The 20,506-nt window shown below is 33.4% G+C and overlaps 2 protein-coding genes across 6 annotated transcripts in view; one reads left to right on the plus strand and one right to left on the minus strand.

Annotated features, from left to right (window-relative positions):
• The first annotated feature begins 359 nt into the window (after window positions 1–359).
• On the plus strand, window positions 360–17,909 carry LOC125073265 (phospholipase A1 VesT1.02-like). The gene is made up of 8 exons (XM_047684013.1): window positions 360–450; window positions 8,727–8,913; window positions 9,033–9,129; window positions 10,335–10,495; window positions 13,440–13,562; window positions 16,309–16,551; window positions 16,882–17,062; window positions 17,181–17,909. The coding sequence occupies exons 2-8, from the start codon at window positions 8,739–8,741 to the stop codon at window positions 17,326–17,328; spliced, it is 1,128 nt and encodes a 375-aa protein (XP_047539969.1). The 5' UTR covers window positions 360–450; window positions 8,727–8,738; the 3' UTR covers window positions 17,329–17,909.
• Window positions 17,725–20,506, minus strand: part of LOC125073264 (protein 4.1 homolog) — a 74,866-nt gene continuing 72,084 nt past the window's right edge. For all 5 annotated transcript variants that reach the window (XM_047684009.1, XM_047684008.1, XM_047684007.1 and 2 more), the window contains one exon: window positions 17,725–20,300. In XM_047684009.1, the coding sequence (XP_047539965.1) occupies window positions 20,229–20,300 (72 nt within the window). In that variant the 3' untranslated portion in view covers window positions 17,725–20,228. The remainder of the gene's footprint in view (window positions 20,301–20,506) is intronic.

Genomic DNA, 20,506 nt, shown 5'->3' on the forward strand with positions numbered 1-20,506 from the left:
TTCTACCGCTAAGCATCAATGCTTAGTGTGGTTGTGTTCTGGGTTTAAGGGTGAGTGAGCCAATGTATAGCAAGGGACGTAACATCTTAGCTCCCAAGGTTGATGGCGCATTGGTGATGTAAGGAATAGTTAAGATATCTTATAGCGAAAAAATATACTATGAAAAAAATCGCTCGAATTCAGCTAAACTAACAAACATTACACGTTAAATGAACACCCGTAACTTGTAAAAAAATAATTGTAAAAACTTTTTGCTGTACCCGCTCGCAATGTACAGTTATGTCGATTCATATTAAACAAAAAATATTGACGCACTTTACAAGTTCATATCACTCTTTCCGTACTTATATAAAATAGCAGTTCGCGCTCCGCCAGTACTGAAGCAGTACTACAAGTACTTAGTACCGTGTCCGTGTTAGTGTAGTTTTTTTTTTAGATTTGAATTAAAAGGTAAGATTTTTTTGCGGCACAATATATTTATACCTTAGTCTAATTATACCTTATACAGTTTTTTTTTGTTTTTTTTAAATTATCTTCATTAGTATTAAAGCAATTGTGACAGCATCTTTATCCAGCAGGACATTTAATGTATAATATTGTAAACTTTAACACGTGTTCTCAAGATAATTTTCATTACGAACTTTTTTACGAGAGAGCTATATAATTTAAGTTATCTGTGTTTTGTAATTCTAATCAAAGTCTATATTGAATATAGAAGCGTTAAGTTAGATTATTTATCGTGTCTAAAACACTGGTTCGAACCGATACGATGTTCAAAAATCAATGGTAATTTTTATTTTCTTTAAATTAATTTTTTCGTTTACAATTAAATATATAATATTATACTAAAATATTTATATATTCTAAATTTCTTTAAATAACTATAGGGCACAATATATAAGATAATATATATATATATATATATATATATATATATATATATATATATATATATATATATATATATATGTGCTTTCCTGCAACAACATACCTGTGTAATGATAGCGTGTTTGATTCTTGATATGTTTCCGGGCTCATGATTATATGTTTATCTCATATATGTATAACGTATATGTTTACATAATTAAATGTGTATCTCGCGTTTTTTAAAGATAATGTAATTTTTATCTGATCTCTGAACTATGTGTTATATGTTTACGTATTTAATAGAAATAAATAATATAACCTATAGAATATAAATTTTATAACATATAGTGTTCCATAGAAAATACTTTTATCAAAAAAACTGTTACCGTTTCAGATTCTGATAAATCTAGAGTTAATATTAATAAATATCAATAGATTCTACTGTCGTAAATGCGTCACGTCAAAGTAAATATAAACTACATGTTGTCGCCAGCGGCTGCACTCGAGTTTAGGGGTTGCTGGTCAGGTGTTATATTATGTCCTTCTTTGGATTCAAACTATTTAATATTACTATTTATTATTCTTATTCTAATTTAATTTTATAAATGCTCAAAGAACAGAACTAACGACCATCCAAAAATATGTTTTTTCCGAGCTTTTATTTTAAAAAGATAATATATTTCGCAATTATATGTTTTTATAAATTAAAAAAAGCTTTAAATTTTACATTCTTAAATAAGGATCAAAATCGAAAAATCGACTTTCACTACTGATAAATTCATCGTACACATGTAGGTTACTCACTATGTTTACCTTTGCAGCCGAGTTTGAACTTGAACTCGTGACCTACGATTAATATCCACGTGTCCTACGCACTAAGGCAGCGTAGCTAACTCTTGCTTTACTTGAAAAAGAAAATAAAAGATTTCTACATTCGGTATTCAACAACGAAACTCATCGTGGTGATTTACAATATATAAGAAGAGCAAATGTTAGAGAGATGTACTCTGTTAATCTATTTGTTCAAAGTTATAATCAATCCGAAGAAGCCGAGATGGCCCAGTGGTTAGAACGCGTGCATCTTAACCGATGATTTCGGATTCACACCCAGGCAGTGAATTTTCGTGTGCTTAATTTGTGTTTATAATTCATCTCGTGCTCAGGGTGAAGGAAAACATCGTGAGGAAACCTGCATGTGTCTAATTTCAATGAAATTCTGCCACATATGTATTCCACCAACCCAACCATGTGGATTACGCTCCAAACCTTCTCGTCATAGGGAGTGGAGACCTTAGCCCAGCAGTGGGAAATTTACAGGCTGTTAATGTTATTGTAAAATAATCAATCACTTGGTGGTAGGGCTTCGTGCCTCGTCTGGGTTCATCCACTTAACACGTATTCAGTAACTAACTAACAGTAATAGTTATTGTTGGATTCCGGGTTGAAGGATAACTGAGTTTACAGGCACAAGGGACATTACTTAGTTCCCAAAGCGCGTTGTCGATGCAGGGAATCGTTGATATTTTTCTAGTTCAATCAAGTCTTATTCAGCGGTGACCAGTTACGATCCGGTAGCCGTTTTGTCAGTCTACTTACCTGGATAACATTTTTTAAAAGTATAATATTTTTTTTTATTTTTTATAAACCGGAACCAACAATACTGAGTACTGCTGTTTGGCGGTAGAATATCTGATGAGTGGGTGGTACATACCCAGACGGGTTTGCACAAAGCAAAGACGCCATTTTTTTTTTAATTAAGTCCACGACTTTTGTACGGAGAATATAAACGAATTGTATATATCTACATTATATACACAAACATTTTATATTCGTCCTAGAAAAGGTCAAAGTCCGATATATAATAATAGATTATACGTGTGTGAATTTTTCTTAATTGTATTGTTTTAGTGGAAAATTTGTAATAATATTATTTTTAAATAAAACAAACGATATAAGTACAATTTATACTCACAAAATAACATAATTATATCATATTACAGAATCTTACTAATATTATAAATGCGAAAGTTTGGATGGACGTTTGTTACGCCAGAACGGCTGAACAAATCTTGATGAAAATTGGCACAGAGATAGATTGTAGTCTGGAATATGAGTTACTTCTTTTCCGAAAATATTTACGTTTCCCATCCGATTATTTGTTTTTCAAAGAGCGAGGGATTAATTTTTGCAGTAGTAGTTTTGGGGTTCAAAGAATTACAAGGGCCATTTTATCCCGAAAAATGCATGGTTCCTATGGTATAGCGTAAGGATGATAGACTTCGGTCTGGTGATGACCACTTACGATCAGGTGGCCTATATGTTCGTCCGCTTACCTACATATATATTATTAAAAAAGTGGTCTCTAGTAAAACAAAAACTAAGTCCGCGGAACCATAGATCTACAGATCTATATAACAGTAAATGACTCATAATAACGAATTATATGTCAAATATAAATTGAAAACAGCCAATAAATAATCAGTACGGACGTAACTACGAAAAGTGTTGGAATCGAACTTTTGCGTTGCAGTCTAACAGCCCCGACACCAGATCAATGTCAAGTCAAAGTCAAAGTCAAAAATCTTTATTCAATATAGAAGTATTTGCACTTGCTTATTGATTGTCAAAAATCTACCACGTGCAATGCAGCTTCTTAATCGTTTAAATATGTTTGTGTATATAATTTAAATATACATTAGTATTAATAATAACTAAAGTCTAAGAGGGCACGATGGCAGATTTACGAAGAATATCGTCACAAATTAAGTGCTATGCGAGCGATAACACCGGTTTAGCTAGTATTAAATGACAAAATGTTCTCGATGACGACGACTGGTTAACTTTATAAAAAGTTTTGTATACAACACTCCATAGTGATTTGAAATATACTATACAGTAATTTTCATTACAATTTTTATTAGTTAGTCAATCTCCTCTTCGAGCGCCTTTTATTTATCTCGCTGTAAATACTCTCTTATGCATTTATCCTACATGGCACTGAGTGCTCCGGAAAATCAACAAAAAATCTGCGCTACCCACTCCATGGGTTCACACTTCGCAGGCATCACTGGTTCGTGTCCACTCAAGTACCCTATAAAACAAAACACTTTTGTTTTTATTTTGGATCATTTTCTTATGTTTTTATTATTATATGTTCATGAATAAAGAATACTATGCGTATTAAGGACAAAAGAACAGTTGACCTGACTTCAATAATGAAGGCGGTTCTCAATTCGTCTATTTATTTACATATATGACGAATCGTGTATTATTATTACTTTAATAACGTAAATAAACTTTCGTATATATTTTCCCGGGTTTCAGAGTAGCTTTAAGTTGGTACCATCACAATGAATCGATATCTATGGTCTTCGTTTTTATTATATGAATACATTCTGGCATATTTTTGAGTCTCTTTTTTTAAAAACTTTTCAAATTAGTTCCACGAGAAAATATTACCTATAACTCTTTACCGTTTAACTTATTTTTCTCTTATCTTAATTCTTTGTCTTTTGTAAAGTTAAATTAATTAAGTTTGGCTCGCTATGAAGACTTCATGAGAGTGAATTATTATGACGCGCGCACAGTTGAAGTTGGTCGCTAACCTGCAAATTAATTCGTTAACAGACAACTTGTCGTCTGATATTATTTTACAATGTTTACTTTATTACAACTTTAAATTGTGAATGTTTAATTTTGTGAGCGATATAAGTGTGGCGAATTAATTTATCTTATAAATAATAATTATTATTATATTGTTATTAATTAATTAACTGTATTCAATTAAAAACTATTTTTATTACGCCGATGAAGTAGAATCTTCTCGCGCGTGTTATTAAGTACACACCATTAATTATATTTTGCATATATTTTTTTCTGAATTTAATGTAAATGTTTGTTAATATTGAATCATAATAAAGGTCGCCTTATAAATTGAACGAGATACCCTAATAGGTAAAAAATCCAGTACACAGCAATAAGAGTACGTAGGTAATCATATTTAGTTGATGTGCACCTGTTGAATCTAAATGATCAATAAAATCTAATAAATTTAATAAGACAACCTACGCTAACTTTAATTTTGCACAAGTGTACATACAATCGGTCCCCCCTTTATCTAGTTATGAGTACATATGTCTTAATTAACTAAAGAATTTAATTAATTAACTTTCAATTTATAAAACCCATAAAATGAAACACATGTGACGAGTAGTTTTTATTGTTTTTTTTTTATTGCTTCCTTTGTTATTTCACCATGAATGTATGAAATGTTATCGTAATTATTATCAATTTCCTTCGACAGTATTGAACCCGTTTACCTTGTCCCGCGAGACCTTTACGACGGTACCTCAAGAACTTGTTATATAGAGCAAGTGTGCCCTTCTTTTTATCCTAGACCTCATTTACGTATGGTGTACTTATCTCAGTACCCACAATATTGGTGCCACAGTTATGGCTTCTATCCCTCATGTTATCTAGAAAGCTGGCCTTGGGAGCGACTACTCATAGGTAACAAATTCTGTAAAAGTAAACTAAATATCCCATCGCTGGGATTTCACCTCCTCTCCATTTTAGGGGATGGCTTGAAGCCTATTCCATGACGCTGCTCTAATGGTCACACATACCAAATTCTCAATCGACACGTGTAAACTTAATAACATAATTTCCAGCGCCGAGCACGAGATGCATTTTAAACATAAATAAAATGCGTGACTCAGACGCCGAGACGTCAGCGGACTGCGGACATCTCGGCTCCCAACAAGTTCCGTACTTTTCAAATATTCAGCCATCGCTCGTTTTCCCTTGTATTATGTGACGAAGTAAACATATTTTTTTTAGCATTAGCAGCCTGTAAATTTTCCCACTGCTGGGCTAAAAGCCTCCTCTCCCTTTGAGGAGAAGGTTTGGAGCATATTTCACCACGCTGCTCCAATGCGGGTTGGCGGATTACACATGTGGCAGAATTTCGTTGAAATTAGACACATGCAGGTTTCCACACGATGTTTTTCTTCACCGCCGAGCACGAGATGAATTATAAACATAAATTAAGCACATGAAAATTCAGTGGTGCTTGCCTGGGTTTAAACCCGAAATCATCGGTTAAGATGCACGCGTTCTAACCACTGGGCCATCTCGGCTCTTTAATAAACATATTTAAATGTAATTAATTACAGTCGTAAGATAATAACATTAATTATTTAGTAATTATTTATAAAGGTATAATGATAAATAATAAATTGTCGGAGTGTCACGGTGTAATGTTATGCTTATCTCTTATGTAGACATCTCATTTACTTCAATGTAATGTCATTACAAGGCTTATAGTATACTAGTTTCCGTTCATGGTTTCGCTCACGTGTAAAGCAATGAGGTTATAACTTACCAATGGACTTTTCTAAACTGCTTACAAAGCGTATGCAAAATGTTATGATCGGTTTATGGTCGGATCGAGCAGTTGAGACGAGATAGATAAAGAAACAAACAAGTTAGGATCACCAAGACCTACTACACGTTGCCTTGAGTAATCTCTGTAGTCTGTTGAAGATGCTGCAAATGCGTCAACTTTAACAGAGATCGTGTACACGGTATCGAAGTATTTTAATCTCTTATGAACAGATACGCCAACATCCTATATTAATATAAAAACCTTCACATTTCTTTTTCTTTCTTACAACAGATTAGCACTTTTTTATATAGCACTATGACGAAAAATTATGGTAAGTGGTCACCACCACCCATAGACATTGGCACTGTGAGATATAATCGGGTCTTAAATCACCGATGCGCCACTAATCTGGAAAAAGGTGATGTTATATCGCTGGTGCTTGTAATTACGCTGAAACACTCACCCTTCAAATCGGAACACAACTATACTACGCATTGCTGCTTAGCGGTAGAATATGAGAGGAGTAAGTGGTACCCAGATTTGCACATAGCCCTACCACCACGTAATTACAAAATAAAATCAGAATTAAAGAAATACTTTAAATATACAAAAATAAAGCTAGACTATTATATTTGAAACAGCGGAAACCGAAACTACAAGATGTTTTTAAAATAACATAAATTTGTAATCTAAAAATACAAATGGATCCTAGGATCCTATGCAAACGTCAAATCACAAGCCCTAAAAAGTTATTGGGTTTTAATGTCCAATAATTCTTAGTACTGGGAAGTGGTTGTTGGGATTTTTAATACTCCCGTGCCTCGGAAAGTACGTCAAGCCTTTGGTCTTGTACTTGAAGTCTCTGTGACTTTCGGACTATAGTTTCGTCGACGTCGACGTCGTCGCAAATGTGCGTGAGAAAGGGTACCGATGTGTTTTTGCATAAAATTTTGCGTTAAAATATCTCCAGCGCAAAAGCCTCCGTTAAGATCGATCATCGTGGTCAAAATCATCTATCATCTTATATCTGTATATATGTTAAAAATACTCAATTTATATTTTTTAATTTCTAGCAATGGACGAGGTGACCGGCGAAATTTTTGAAAACATGTATAACAATGTTTACAATGAAGTGAGTTCTGTGTGTGTATGTGTTCTTGCACTTCGATGTTAAATTTACGAGTACATCGATAACAGCACGCTTTTTTTGGTTTTTGTGGATTGTTTTAGCACATTTTTTTTTTGAGGTATCGTTTTAAGCGCTACTGAGTTTGTCATTTGTGTAATTTGAGTTTAAAATCATGTCAATCTGAGCGGTGCGGGAACACTTCTTTAGGAAACTGGCTTTCCAAATTAGAGCAACTTCTGGATTAACAAAAGTTCTTATCAAGAGGAGAGGAAGTTTTAGTCCATCACTCTACTCCTTTTTGTAACTTTTGTTTTTTATTAAATACATTCAACGTAAAGGCACAAAATTCGGCCAATATTGTTTTCAACTGTGAAAAAATTTCTCTCCGGATGTCTGATCTGAGATCCCATAGTTGGAATACATTTGCTTGTGGACGATGTATTTTCAGAAAATGACATTCATAATATCCGTCAAATAAATAATTATATATTATATATACTTGCTCCTAGTAATATAATTGATATTCACTGATCGTCTGATCTGATGCACGGCACAGATAAGAAATACAAACCCAGACAAACTAGTTATAAATACATTTACATGCAAATACAATAGCTTATTAATATAACTATTTTACTGGAATTGGATATTATTATGAAACAGCAGAAGTTCATAAGAATTCATCTGTGGCGAGGCGAACTGACTGTTAAAAAAAGATGGTACTAAATGAAAGTGGGAAGCCCAAGATCGGTATGGTTGGCGTTCTCTGGCTGACTTTCGTATATCAGCGGAAGGCATTTGTTTTCTCTAAAGGTTTCGCCATTAAAAGATCTTATGTGCTCGTAGGTTTGTCAGTGCGTGTAACCCAGTACGAGTAATTACATTAGTTCATTTTGTTGTGACAGTTTAATTAGTCGCACAAAACTTGAATATACAGGAAATGGGTCACCTAGAATATCAATTGTTAGAACATCGTAACTCACATCAGAAAACGATCGTTTAATGTCAGAAAGTATTATACTACAGTATCAATAATTATAACGTTTAAAAGATGTCGGCAACAACATAGCATGTCACCGTAAGTGCCGTTTCACATGCACGCGGTCACGCTATGTTGACAGTGCCGCTTAAAGTGGTAATATTTGAGCTATTATTATAGCTTTTCAGTGATTTGGCCGTGACTAAGTGCATGTGAAAACAAGTCACTAAATCGCTTTATAAACATTTCACGAGTGACATACGAAGTGAGTTCTTCCAGAATTATACTTCCAATGATACTTACCAAGTCGTGGTGTATTTTCCTACTTTGCAAAACATACTAACATAATAAATGAACTTCGCTAGGGTGCTGGCGAGATGAGGGGTATCTTCTCATTCTTGCTCTCCTCTTTCCTGATGTACGCGGCGGCTGACGAGAAGACTAGGAATGACACGAACATCGTTGACTTCCTCGGCCAGGGAATTCAAAAGGAAATCCAAACTGTCAAACAACCGATTGACGAGACCATCGCCTACGTAGGATCGTCACAATGTAAGTTTATTTAAATAAGTACCTGTCACGTACCATTGAAATTCACCGTGTTTTTTTTTATAAGATACATATATCGTTATTAATAACTTGTCCAAAATAATAACATTGTTTTGTTCCAGGTAAGCACGTTAAGAAATTACTGGGGGTTTCGTACGAGCAGTTACAGGGAGAGAATGAACCAGACCTGAACAGCCTTACCCTTTTCTACAAAACCAAGTAATTTAGATATCCATATATTTCTCGCCTATATGTGTAACGACCTTTATCTGTATACCATTTACATAAGGGTTCATTTAAATATATTTTTTTTTAATATTTACATTTGATGGTCCATTTACTGAGAATGGAATAGACAAAGTACGGCCTGCGGTCCAAGAGCAGTAATGCTTAACACGGCTAATATCGTTCGTACAGGCTAGAAATATTAAATTTTACATTTAATATATTTTGAACTTGCAACATTCAGACAATTATTTAAGTCGAATAAAAGTATATACTTAAAACACATTGATAAATTATATAATTTGTCTTGTAACAGTATATAAATTAGTTAATGGAATTTCAAGAGTTTTCAATATGCTCCATTTCTGGGAATTTATTTAATTTAATTACGGCTTGTCTTTTATTTATAAGTGACAAGATATTTAATTCGACGCCTAAACTCCTAGATGAAATAAAGATAAATAATAAAATTTTGCAACAGTAAGTACTAGAGCGTGTATTTTAACCGTTGGTAACACTAATACTGATTTCATCGATATTAAATCGATATTTATATTACTTAAAAAATAATCAATCATTTGGTGATTTTAAAGGAATAATACAAATATAAGGTCCTAATAATTCTCCCTATAATTGGCTACATAACCAAACAAACGCATTAATTTTGAACCATTGGGCTCCAAAGATATTGATTTTTTTAATTTTTATGTAAATATGCAGAAGCCGTTATAGTACACATGGTGATTTTTTTTCTTTTATGGCATTGGTTGGCGGACGAGCATATGGGCCACCTGATGGTAAGTGGTCACCACCGCCCATAGACGAAGGCGCTGTAAGAAATATTAACCATTCCTTACATCACCTATGTACCACCAACCTTTGGAACTAAGATGTTATGTCCCTTGTGCCTGTGATTACACTGGCTCATCACCATTCTAACCGGAACACAACAATACAGAGTATTGTTATTTGGCGGTAGAATATCTCATGTGTAGGTGGTACCTACCCAGACGAGCTTGCACAAAGCCCTACCCCACCAAGTAAATTGTGCGCAGATTCCTTGAGAACGGGAATTTCGTTAAAGCTGTAAGTTTTTAATAAGTGTCTGCCCGCTTGGTTTGGTACCGCGAGTATGACGTGAATGCCGGCTCCAATCCGAGTTGTCAGGAAAAATTAAAATAATAATAATAATAAAACAGGGCATATACAACGATCATCAATATAACAGCGGCGGCGGAAACGCTGCGTCAGGCTCGGAGCTTCGACCCTGATGACAAGCTAATCATCTTTGTGCACGGATTCACGGACGACCCCACTAAGGACAGCTTCACGGAAATCAGTCGCTCATTTATTGAAAATGGTAAGTGTATTGATTTCTTAGTCTCTATAATAATATTTACTACAGAGTCCCTCGGCATCGTCCTAACATAGCTTATCTTTTTTTTCTAGTCTCCACCAGGCTAGTAAAAGAAAGATGGTTGACAATAACCATAAAATAAAGCTTTACAATATGCATACATAGTAGCTAATAAAATCATTCGAAGGCTTTTTTTTTGGTATTTTTTTGATAAGAATCGTGCAACCTATTTCGTTGCGAGGCCAAGTTTAGCTTAGTTTAAACTTAATCTTAAGGTATAGAACAAGTTTATGACTTTCAATTGGCGTTGAGCTCTGTGCTAGTCCGTCTGGGTCTACCCACTTATCAGAGATTATCAGCAATACTTAGTATTAAGTTTAGAAGGGTGAATGAGTCAGTGGAACTACAGGCACAATGTACACAACATTTCCATACGTTGGTGGCGTATCGACGATGGAAAGAATGGAATATTTCTTACCTATGGGTGTGGTGATCACGTCTCCATAACTGTTTATATAAAAAGTTATATAACACACACAATAACAGACGTATAAGAGCCACACCATTAAATTTTAATAATATATAAACTAAGGGATGGATGATACCAAAAGACATTGTCCTAAAACAAAATGAACAGAAAGAAATGAGCCTTCATAAGAAAAGTGGTCACCACCGCTGATATAATATATTAATTATTATTCCTTACGCAATCATCGAGCGACAACCGCAGCTGAGATGTTTTCATAGTCAATTTAATTACACGTATTTATTAAACCGGAAAACAATAATACAAAGTATAGCGATAGAATTACAGAGAATCTTGCATAATTAAATATTTAATTCACAGTATTATGAATTTGTGACGCGATAAATTAGTTAAATTAAAAATTCAATAAACATAATAAAAATATATTTTTTTTAAATACTTATATAATATAATAAAATTCCGCAGACATTTTTAACTTTGCCGTTTCGTAAATTCAAATCATTTGTAAAAAATACATATTATTCGATACAAGATTATATAGATGGTAAAAAAGCGTGGAGTTAATGCTTGTCGACTTCCAGGCAGGAGACATGACATACATATATAATTGTATTTAACTAACATGACTGTATTTTTGGATGTTGAAAAAGAGCAACTAATGAGTTTCTTGCCGGTTCTTCGGCATACCAAACCGGCGGTAGCTTCACTAAATATAGTATGTTAAATGACGATTCAAAAGTGCTTGTAAAAGCCTATTTGAATAAAGTAGGTATATTTTGATTGTAATTTAAAAGTCAAAGAAACGCTCTTGCGTTGAATTTTCTTTTTTGTTTCTGTTTTTGTTGTATCCTATTATATGTTGTATCCTGTTTCATAAATAAATCTTAACGCACGATCGTTGGAATCATTAGAGTCACCAATCCAGATAACTCAGTCATTGATTACATAAGAAATCGAGGAAAGAATAACAATGCGTTTCCCAACATATTTACGGATCGCGTGATTCAATTATTGTATCGATCTGAGACGGATGACGTCGTGACCTTTATTAGAAATCTTATAGATAGGTTACTTATTAGGGAAGATCTTGTAGTTACGTGCACCAATCCTGGTTTAAGTTAAGAGGTTAGGTGAAGTTAGCGATTGCTCCTGTCATCTCTTCAATGGTGACGGAGTCCCGATTAAGAGTAAGGAAATGAAGAGTACTGTACTCAGAATAACGATTATTTATTTTAATATTAATCATGAATGGTTTGTTTGAGATTCATAAAGTTCGACTTCGTGTAACTTTGACACACTTGTGAACTTTAATATGTCCTGCGCAGTTGGCTGGTCTCCCTTGAAATCGTTCAGGACATCATCAGCTTTGCTGCTTCCTTATTATTGATGGAATTGAAAAAAAGTTTTGTTCGATAATTATATATTTTTTATTAATTAGTTAGCGGTAGTACTGGATGTTAATTGATATATAGTGAATACTTAAGAGCCGAGATATCCCACTGGTTAGAAAACGTGCATCTTAACCGATGATTGCGGGTTCAAATCCAGGCAAGCACCACTGAATTTTCATGTGCTTAATTTGTGTTTATAATTCATCTCGTGCTCGGCGGCGAAGGAAAACATCGTGAGGAAACCTGCATGTGTCTAACCCGCATTGGAGCAGCGTGGTGGAGAGGAGGCCTTAGCCCAGCAGTGGGAAATTGACTTACAACGCCAGTCAATTGGCCACTATAATTGACGTACATAACGCCACTGGCGTCCTTATCTTTCTACTATAAATCTAATTTATGTATTCAATGTATTCACAGCGAAAGTAAAAACTACTAATGAGTCAGAAAAGAAATCCCGGTGCGTAAATTCAGCGGTTTTATTTTCACAATCTAAATATTGTTTACAATTTCCAACCGCCAATAAGGTGATAACTGACAATAAATTCACATTATATGACGTATTGTTACGGAATAACCAAATATTTTTTTAATGTGGGTCATGTTAAGGTGAATTCAGATATGGATAGGAATTCTAATCCGACCGTGGTTTTTACAGAACCGCGCTACTGGATATTAAACAAAATAATTTAAATTATGTTCTTTTTCCTGTTTCACTCTGTCAAACTGATTTTCTGCCGGAGTCACTGAGATTTTGGAATTCACTTCTCATTGAATCAAGAACATAGATCGCTAAAAGTAATTGGAATACTCGATTAAATGGCTTTTTCTGACACTGTGATTTAACGTTTTATAAGAAACTACGTACAAAATAGCTTTATAGCAAAATCGTTTAGTTTGTCAAATTAAAAAAAGTTTGGAAACAATAAATGTTGGTAAATAGTATAATAAATTTGCCATGATATTGAAATGTAATTTTTTTATTTTTAATGTTATATTGTATCTACTGTTGATTGTCCTACTGAAAATAAAATATAACATAATCAACAATGAAGGTATCTTTCTCCCGCAGGCCACGTCGGTGTGATTGCACTGGACGGCAGTTCACTGATCCGCTGGCTGTACCTGCGCTCCACGACTTACGTGCGCTTCATGGGACAAAAGCTTGGAGAAGTTTTAGCTTCCATGGTATATCGTAAGTACAATTCAACATCTGTCGTATAAGTAACGGTTACTGTATTAATTATATTTGTTTCCCATTATTTTAAGATCACTTTTAATTTGTAGTCTTATTTATCTCTTAATACACTGTATGTAATAATACTCTTAAGCTATTTCGCACAAACCTTGCCTAAATTTAGCATACCACGTTGTCGTAACCTTTGGCGTTCTGTGGAATAATATGAATATGTGCATATATTAAAGGTATAGGAACTAATCAAATCAAAACAACTCAAAGACTAAGATTTTCCCATAGAAAATTAATACTTTTAGTTTGGCATATTCCTAACGCCAATTCTTATATAATCATATTTATTAGCCAGAATGTTGGAAGTATATTTCACCACGGAACTACTTTGCTTTGGGTTGATGTTTAAGCAAGATGTTTTTCCATCCGACACATGCAGATATTCTAACGATGTTTTTCAACACGGCCGTTCATCAGGTTTATAGACTAAACAAAAATTCAGCACATGAAATTTCAGTGTAATTTACATTAGTTATATAGATATTTATTTAGGTAAACGTGATACAGATACACACACAGATATAAAAATAATAGGTATTCATATTTTTCAACTCAGAAATATTATGTAAAAAAATCTGTAATTTTTAAAAATATTGGAACTATTTTACTAGAAAGAACCTTATTCATATTAAAAACACACCTTCTCTGCCACAAACCAAGACATTGTCACTCGGGATGAGATAAGGATTCTAACGACATCCCATACATACAGATCGAAAACTAATTTTAATTAATGCCAAACAACAGATTTGGAGCCATTCAATTAATGTGGAATTATTAGAAACTAAGAGCATTACACTCCTTTTTTGTACAGTCGTGTAAAAAGACACGATAGCTGCAAAGAAAATGTCATTTTGAAAACGAAAAGGAATCAACTTGAGTGAGCTATCAAGTAGAGGAAGTTGGAAGAGATAATGTGTGTCATTTTAATTAAACTAACTTGGCGTCTCCGTTTGCATAATTAATTAGATATTTATAAATACTATATACGAGTACGTGCAAAGAATGACGTAATGACTACAACACGGAAATAGTATATAAAATGAATTACCAGATGTGAAATATTAAGTAATCTGACTGGTGGTAAACATGATCATCGGATTTTATTTCGCTGGTTCACGATGGACTTGCTGAAAGTGATAAATACACCTTAACCTCTTTGGTGCATCAATTTTTAATTAAAGAAAGCCTGTTCTAAATGATGTAATAAAAATAAATTTAATGTTTACCATCTTGACAAAAGTAATATATATTTTTTTTTGTTTTCAAATTAAATTTGTACATTCTACGTACGAACCCAAACTGCCAAAAATTTCTGGCAAATAAATCAATAATATCGACGCCAACTTTAAAAGTAAAATTCTTAATATTAATACTAGTGGGTTTCCCGCGAAACTTCGTGTTTATTCAAAAGATTTTTTTACAATTTCAAAACCTATGGCAGGTTTTATTTTGATTTCATTTCATTGTTTCATCTACATTTGGCGCCAAAATTATGAAAACTTTTTAAACGAAATTTTAATGTCAAATAGTATACATTAGTTCAGTTAGAATTGGAGTTTGTTTATAACAATTTACTTTAATTTTGTTTACGTTTTTCATTCTTTTCTTATACCTACAGCCGTAGTACCGCTCCTTAACCGAGCAGAAACTTTTTTCCGCTCTCTAATACAAATTCTTTGTTAAATCGTAACAAATTAGTTAATTGCAATCAAGAATCCTCTTTATTTTCTCTTCAAAATGAGGCCATAACATATTTTATTATGTGCAGCTATCGTCCCATAATCACTGGGACAAAAATCGCCTTACGTTATTTATATATAAAATTCTTTCCTTGTCAAGATTTGTCTTTAACGATGTTTATCAAATAGACGACGATATTTTTTTTACATAGTAATTGCGACTTGTTTTAAATAGTTATAGCAATTAATACTATTTGTAGATAAATAATTATACATTAATATGTTGTTAGTTTCGAAAAGAACCTTAGAAATGTCTTGATTAATGATGTTTAATTCGTGCCTACCAGGTAATTACGTTGTTTATACCTACTTTGTAACTGCATGTGTAATTGCTATGAGGATACATTTTGTATATCTTGTAAAGTATCTGTTCTTTAAATAAAAACTTACGATATAAAATGTTTTGGATCTTAAAATATTTTCTTGTTGGAATTCGTTTGTAATAGTTTTATTTATTAATTTTGAAAATGAGTTTTTTTCGCAGTAATATTTTTCTAGATGGGATTAAATCATCACAATTTTATAACCGTGTAACGTTTACTAATCAGTAGACTTTTTTTTTGTATTGCCTCACTTGATAGGACTTTCTGCAAGTCTGCCTAGGTAGTTGCCACTTACTCATCCGGGTTCCGGTTTGAAGGATGAGTGAGTCAGTGTCCCTACATGAACAAGGGACATAACATCTTAGTTCCCAAGGTTGGTGGTGTATGGCGATGTAAGAAGGATTAATATGGCTCTTACTGGGCCATTGTCTATGGGTGGTGGTGGCCCATTTGCTTGTGGGCCTATATATATCATTAAAAAACTAAAAAAACGACTTAATCAATATACCTACATAAGAATATGCACGGCGTTTTGGAGATTGTAGCTTATGATACATGGCAGAGAAGCTCTGCCGACTGATTTGTGTTTATATTATAAAATTATGCACAATATAAATCATCTTTCAGAGGGTCAAGATCCGGCAAAAATCCACATAATCGGGCACAGCCTGGGAGCACACATATCCGGGTTCGCTGGGAAAACCTTCAACGAATTGACCGGGAAGCTGGTCGGTAGGATCTCCGGCCTGGACCCGGCCGGGCCTTGCTTCAGCCACGTGGATCCGGACTGCCGGCTGATACACACTGACGCGGCCTTCGTGGACGTCATACACACGGATGCCGGCGTGTATGGGATTAAAGATATAGTTGGTAAGTTAATTTTGTCTCAAATATTGTCGTCTATCAAGACGTGTACACACATGCTTACAAACACGTTTACCGTTTCTTCACAAATAAGGAAATAAAGGTTTGGAAATAAAGGTTTGGAAATAAAGGTTTGGAAATAAAGGAAATAAAAAATAAAGTATATTTTATTTCTATTTTCGATAGATTCTTTAAATTAGAATCTATTCATCAAACAATCATCGATATGGACACGATTTAGAAAATACAGACAGAAATGTCGAATTTTCGATATCCCAAAAGCAAGATAGCATTACATTTGATAGTATCATGTTTAAAAATGAATATGACATCCAGGTCACGCGGACTACTTCCCAAACAGCGGCGCCTTGCAGCCGAACTGCCTGCTGCAGACGTGCTCCCACAGTCGCGCGTGGCAGATATTCGGCGAGTCCGTGGTCACCAGGGACGCCTTCCCCGCGGTCAAGTGCAAGGACTGGGAAGCGTTCAAGAGCGGAGACTGTCTGAACGAAATTAGGTATGGGAAACCGCCAGTTATTAAGCCGCCAGTTACACCATTCTTTCAAAACATGACACTTACCCCCTCCCTCTTTAAATCTGGTAATGAATATAACCAAAGTGTAATGAACTTGTAGCTACATGGGCTACGGGGCCAAGCCTGACGCCCGCGGACAGTACTTCCTGCAGACCGGCGGGAAGTTCCCGTACGGCCTGGGGAAGAGCGGCATCAAGTACAGGAACACGGACGGAATAGTCAAGAACATCGGGAACATCTTCGGATAAAATCATACTCAATATAAGTCTATTCTAGTAGGATCCTTGTTGCTCGTTTTAAACAAAATGCCCCTTCTTTGTACAGATTGCCACATTACATAATAAATTAAATAATTAATAGTTTTAATAAATTAAACTTTATTCTTTAAGTTTAATGATAATTCAAGCATTACTGTGTTAAGAGCAAGGTTTATTTCTAGTCCTTAATATTGACAATATTTTATTGAACCAATTTATTATTATTGAAGGTAAATTATAAATATAAATGAATCAAAGAACTAGTGTTATCTAGATTTGTCCGAGTAAGTGTTAATTTTTTTATTATTATTTATTTAAACAAACGTAATGTGATAGTATAAAATTGTATTAATAATATTTGTAATTATTTGAAATAAAAGTCTCGTAAAAACAAAGCATCTTTATTGTAATATCTGTTACTTCATAACTTCGTTAAATATCAAATAATACGGAGCTGGGGACTCTTACAAAAATAAACATCTTCAATAAATATAAAATTATAACGCAAGACGTGTTACGTACAGTCGACATAAAAAAACACCTTTCATTGATAGTAGGAAAGTTATTTGATAGTACTGTATCAAAATTGACAATTTACATTTATACAATGAAATGTTTATATGCTATAGAATTAATTAAGACAAACACTCCTACTACCAAAAAAAAAGTAAAAATAATCACAAAATGTGATACGAGATGTATTCTTTTGCTGACTGTACTTGCAATTGTTAAATTCGCACTGAGAATTTTAATATAATCATTTTAAACCATCAATACGCGTATAAAGAACTCACAATAAAATATAATGTCATATAATTAAAAAAATAATAATAATCGTAAGAGAAATTACACATCATTCTGATTCACAATCAGGTTTAAACTTAATGTAATACAAAAAGTTACATCTAGCGTAAGAAATATATTAATTATAATTGTACATCAGTGTCTTAGTTCAGTCTGTGGGCGGCTACAGATTAAAAATATTAAAAACGTAAAACGTAACATGCAATCTATACTGTATCGAGTCTAATGTTTTAAATTATTTGTACATTTTTATTTTATAATAAAAATGACATCTATATAATAAATACTACATAAATAATTCCTACGTGTTCATTAAAAAATCTACTGTTTACGATTCTGCGCCCACAGATAATACACACACTCTTATTTTAGAGGAAAAAAAAAATAAAAATAATCTATGGGATTTTATTTCATAAATTGAAATAAACCAGGTATATTGGAATGTACCGGATATATAAAAAAATGTTGATGCGATGAATTATATATTTATATATGTATATTATACGATCGACTTTTAAGAGAACATTTAGACGTAGCTTAAGATGTTTTGAGACGAAATAACGAATCGCATAATAAATAAGTTTTGTGCTTGTGATTACAACGAAATGCTCGCCTGGCCTTAGTAATAATTGTGAAGACCCTAACATCACTGTAAGCTGTTCAGCTTCAACGTAACCGACTAATATTATAGACTAGCTGCATGGTGCCGCTTGTAGATTCAATCAAGAAATTTAATTAAAGTACAGGCAACAAAACAATTACAAAAAAAATGTTTAAAATTTTAATTGATACTTTATATGACCTTTGAATGACTTGTAAGTATGTACGTATGTCCATCAATGTAGCATTAAATTAACTATTTTTTTTCCAACTGTACGTATATTTCGTTTTTATAACAACCAATAACAAGTCTATAATTTTAGAAGGTTATATTGCACAAGCCGTTTAAAAAAAAGCCAAGTATCCCCGTTGCCAGCTTTAAATATTTAAAAAAATACGGCACTAACACACAAGACATAGAATTACATTACTAAATAGCACCTAAATGGTGTAATATTAGAAATAGTTATAGCAACATGTCGTAAATAATTATATTTTATAATTTTTTAATTATTTAGGTCCCGATTGCACATACAAACCCAACATTCCCGCCAATATTTTAATCAATTTCATTTCAACATGTATAACAACTCACATAGACATATAATATGCTCTTATAATTTATATTATTTAAAAAAAAAGAAAAACAAATTTAATACCTCATACAGTGTTTAAATTATATTTAAAAAATAATAATTCCGATAGTATGAATAATAAAGAAACAAATTATATGTCAATGTTTTTTACGCGGAATTGGTTTGAATTGACAATCGAGTTTTTTTCTTTTCTTTAAATTAGTCCCGCGCTGCAATCTGGTCGTTTGAGATTTTAGAGAGAAAAATATTTTAACTTTTTAATCTAAATAACGGTGGTCTAAGTCGTGTGACATGTTTAAAGCTAATATCAAAAACTTTAGAAGAATTACCCTTCGAAATACACGAACACTTTTTTTCCACTATGGCAACATTTACTCGTACTAAAAGCCCAGTAGTCTGTATCGCTTAGCCTAAGCTTAATAATAGAACCCCCTTCGTTCGAAGTTGGTAAAAACTTTGAAAAAAATGCTGCATTGTAACTTACAATATTTTTACATACAATTTCCATTGCATAGTTATAACTTGAATAAAAATAATCGTAAGTGCGTTTCGACACAACATCGACATATAAAAAAATCGATTAATCCAACGATTAATCGACTACACCTTATTTAATTAATATTTTCAGTGACGTCACTTAAACCTATACGTATGTAACCTCCATATACATACAATTATAAACAAACGACGCCATCTTGGCTATATTATAACATCGAAAGCCTGACTCGCACGATAAGTCGTCCGACGGGACATCGCAAGCGAGACGTCGGACGACAGATCGTGCAGTCTTAAGCGGATTACATTGTCATGGTACAGAAGGCATTTTTGACACGTGTGGACGCCATCTTGGATTTAATTGTCGGTACTCGCAAGATGGCGGTCGTTCGAGAGTTAGGGCTGCGTGCTCTGTTGCTGGATTTCGATCTTTTCGACTGTCATATCGGGGTTCATCGCTGTGGCTTCCTGAAAATTATATTAAGCTTTATGAGTAACATAAATTTTATGACACGTGAAACATGAATTACTAATTTTGCTCAACAAAAACTTAGAATTGAATACCCGATTGGCAATAGAATGCCATAAATTAGTATTGATTAGTCTCAAAAACGAAATAGATAAAAGTATCGTTTTAAATACTTCTTTTATTAATTTTATTTACTAAAAGTATT

Source organism: Vanessa atalanta, chromosome 24 (genome assembly GCF_905147765.1).
Source record: "Vanessa atalanta chromosome 24, ilVanAtal1.2, whole genome shotgun sequence".
In the NCBI taxonomy this organism is placed as follows: Eukaryota; Metazoa; Arthropoda; class Insecta; order Lepidoptera; family Nymphalidae; genus Vanessa; species Vanessa atalanta.

Coding starts and splice junctions, on each gene's coding strand:
- LOC125073265 (XM_047684013.1), top strand. CDS start 8,739: ATGAGGGGTATCTTCTCATTCTTGCTCTCCTCTTTCCTGATGTACGCG. Junction 8,914..9,032: donor CTACGTAGGATCGTCACAAT/GTAAGTTTATTT, acceptor GTTTTGTTCCAG/GTAAGCACGTTAAGAAATTA. Junction 9,130..10,334: donor ACCCTTTTCTACAAAACCAA/GTAATTTAGATA, acceptor ATAATAAAACAG/GGCATATACAACGATCATCA.